General features: G+C 41.7%; 1 protein-coding gene across 1 annotated transcript; it reads left to right on the top strand.

Annotated features, from left to right (window-relative positions):
• Nucleotides 1–2044: 2044 nt before the first annotated feature.
• LOC145796021 (uncharacterized) lies at nt 2045–2359 on the top strand. The gene has a single exon (XM_082880993.1). The coding sequence runs from the start codon at nt 2045–2047 to the stop codon at nt 2357–2359; it is 315 nt and encodes a 104-aa protein (XP_082737119.1).
• Nucleotides 2360–3755: the final 1396 nt, after the last annotated feature.

The following is a 3755-nucleotide window of genomic DNA, read 5'->3' as shown; positions in this document are numbered from 1 at the left end:
ACACAAAAAGGAATTGAAGTGGATCCATCCCAGATCAAGACCATCTTAGAAATGCCACTACCAAGGACTGAAAAGGAGGTGTGTGGCTTTCTAGGCAAAGTGCGATTCATAAGACGATTTATCTAAAAATTAACCTTGACTTGTGAACCACTGTTTGGTCTCTTGAAAAAGGAGAATAAGTTTCGATGGGATGATCAATGTTAGTTCGCTTTCGAATAGGTCAAGCAATACCTTTAGAATCCACTTGTATTGTCGCCACCAGAACCGGGGAAGCCGCTGATCATGTATTTATTGGTAATAGATTCAACCATGGGGTGCATGCTAGCTCAAGAGTCAGAAGCTAAAGTGGAGAAAGCTATTTACTATCTGAGCAGGAATATGCTAGATTACAAGACCCGCTATACTCCTCTGGAGAAAGCTTGCTTAGCTTTGGTTTGGGCAACTAGGAAGTTAAGACACTATTTATTAGCTCACCCCGTAATTCTGGTTTCGAGATTAGATCCCATGAAATATCTCTTTGAGAAATCGGTATTTACGGGTAGGCTAGCTCATTGGTTGCTTTTTCTCTCAGAGTTTGACCTCAAGTACATCACTCACAAGTTCGTCAAAGGAGACCAGTAGCTCAATTTTTGGCAGATCACCCAGTGGAAGGAGATAAAGCACCAGAGTACTTACTTCCAGATGAGAAGATTCTATAGGTAGAGAAAAAATAGACTGAGACAATGTACTTTGACGGAGCAGCTAATAATATGGTTATGGATAGGCGTGTTGCTGATAGCACCCAATGATTCCCATATATCCCTAGCTTTCTAACTTCGATTCAAACTATCTAACAATGAAGCAAAATATGAGGCGTGTATCGCTAGATCGGAAGCTTCCCTAGAACTAGGGGCAATAACGTTAGACGTCATCGGAGACTCAAACCTGGTTGTTTCTCAAGCCAACGGAGACTGGAAAGTTAAGAAAGAGAAAATAAAGGTTTATTATCAAACCCTGGACATTTTGATTCCAAGGTTTGAAAAACTGACATTCACATATCTACTCAGAGAGAATAACCGGTTTGCTGATGTGCTAGCAACTCTATTTTCCATGGTAAACATATCGCTCGAGGTTAAGATGCGTCTGATCATCATTGAACAGAAGTACACGCCTTCTTATGAGATGATAGCCACAATAGATAAGGTTCAAGACAAGAACCCCTGGTATTATGACATTTGGAACTTTCTGGAGAAGGATATGTATCCACTAGGGGTAAAATGCCAAAGATAAACGAGGAATACGGTGTCTGGCCATCGAGTTCATCCTCTACGGGAATAAGTTATACAATAGAGGCCTTCCAGGAATGCACAAGCTCTGCGTTAAAGAAGAAGAGTAAAAACATGTCATGGAAGCCATCCACGGAGGAGACTGTGGAGCACATATGAATGGTGTGATGCTGGCTAAGAAGATTCTCAGGCAGGGCTATTATTAGTCAACTATGGAGTAGGATTGTATTAACTTTGTTCCGCGATGCCACAAATGTCTAATTCATGCTAATCGCATGAACATCTCGCCGTCAAAGCTTTACAACATGAGTTCATCGTGGCCTTTCTCAGTCTGGGGAATTGATGTCATCGCGTCAGTCTCGCCAAAGGGCTCAAATAGACATGAGTTCATCTTGGTGGCGATTGACTATTTTACTAAGTCGGTGGAAGCGCAGTCTTCCTCAGTGTTGAAACCTTCATATGCGGCCAAGTTCATCAAAAACAACATCATCTGCAGGTATGTGGCACCAAATGAGATTATCTCGGACAATGGCTCGTACTTCAAGAAAGAGGGGGTGGATCTGCAAGAGAAATACAACGTGACTTTTCACAAGTCATCAACATACAAACCACAAACTAATGGAGCTGTTGAGGCCATAAACAGGAATGTCAAGAATATCCTATGAATGATGGTTGAAACCTATAATGGTTCACCAGATAAGCTGCCTTTTGCACTCTAGAGATATAGAACGTCAATTCAAACATCTACGGGGGCTACCCCTTACTCTCTAGTATATGGGATGGAAGCTATTTTGCCAATTGAGATCGAAGTACCGTCACTAAGAATCATGGCTGAGTGTCAGATAACAGAGGTGGATTGGCAGTATAATAGGTTTGAAGAATTGATGTTGTTTGACAAAAAGAGGTTGTTGTTTGACAAAAGGAGGTTGAAGGCATTGTATCATATCCAAGGATATCAGCACAGGATTGCAAGGGCCTTCAACAAGAAAGTCAAATTTGGAAACCTCAAAAAAGGAGATATGGTGCTCAAAGACAAACAAGTTGCCATCCATGACCCTAGGGGAAAATTCAGACCCAACTGGACTGGTCCTTAGATCATTAAGTCTATCTGGTCAAGGGGAGTGATTATCCTTATGGATTTGGCTGGCTTGGAGTTCTTGTAACCGATTAACATGGACAAGTTGAAGAAATACTATCCCTGAGAGGCTCGCTAGGCCGAAAACCTGAAAGGGTGACCTAGGCAAAAGTTCGAGCTTAAAGAATTAGAAATGAAGAAAAATAGAGCTTGCAAGGTTAAAAACCCGAAAGGGTGACTTTGGCAAAAGTTAGAGCACAAAAGGAAAGAGTTAATACTCGAGTGAACCTAAACCAAACTACATGAGGCCTGATTCCCATCTGTGGGATAAATAGGTAACTTTATCCCAAAGTTCAGCCATAACCATCTCTAACTCAATTGTCTTGTCCATTTGTTTGATCGGTCCATTTTTTTCCATTGTCTGTTAGCTTAGTTGTGTTACCTCCGTTTTGGCAGAAAGGTCAGTTGCAAGATAGAGCAGAAATGGTGAATGTAGTTGTGGGTGATTATGATCTTTTGATTCGGGGTCGTACGTCTTGAGGATTAATTCCAAGTGTGTCAGGTAGTGACTGTTTCTGAAAATTGTTTTGAAAGGTTTTAATGAAGTTGATTTTCTCAAAATTTTACCTTTTTCAACATAGACCATTATTTGGACCAGAAATGAAAATTTTTAGTGCTCACAATTTTAATTACATGATTTCAACACAAGTACACTCTCCAACTCCCCTGTTAAATCAAAGTTTCTTTTACATCATAAAAACTTGAAAAGAAAAGTCAAAGTAATAAACTAGAGGTATAGATGAGTCAGGTGATCATCCTCTGCCTTTTGCCCGCACTATGGGAAGTCTCTGTAGCCAAGGATGGTCCAACCTGTGCCTTGTCCTCAAGCTGAGCCAAACACTTGCCGGAAAGGGCGTAACTGAAGCTAGCAGTAGGGGCCAAAAGCTCTCTTGTCCTCCAAGCAGTGAGGTATCGAGTCATGTGCGAAGCACGAACTGGAAATAGAGTAGGGTATTCCATCCCCTCATCTGGATGGGTCTGATCACGCCCAAACTGACGTCTGAACCAGAAAGGGTAGTAAAATACACAGTGTGTAAGGCCAATCAACTGTATACCTAGCTGGCGAGACATGCTGTAGCTCGTCTCAGTCAAGTTCAACCAAGGGCAACGCCAAGCAATGTCAGTTGCAAATCTGCAACACATCCAATCACACCACACTTCCTCTGTGGGAAAGTCTACCAGCTGTGGGCGAAAGAAGTAGGATCTAGCCGAATACTCGGGGCAAGGTTCCACGACCTTCAGCTTATCCATAACCACACCTAGGAAGGGATGAAAAATAAGAGAGATTAAAGAATAGAGAGATGTACGTTGAGAGAAAAAGGTAAGGAAAGGGTTTTGAGAAAAAATAAAGAGTG

This window comes from Camellia sinensis, chromosome 7, assembly GCF_055761805.1.
Source record: "Camellia sinensis isolate YWXY chromosome 7, ASM5576180v1, whole genome shotgun sequence".
Classification (NCBI taxonomy): domain Eukaryota; kingdom Viridiplantae; phylum Streptophyta; class Magnoliopsida; order Ericales; family Theaceae; genus Camellia; species Camellia sinensis.
This window is presented reverse-complemented; position numbering and strand designations above follow the sequence as displayed.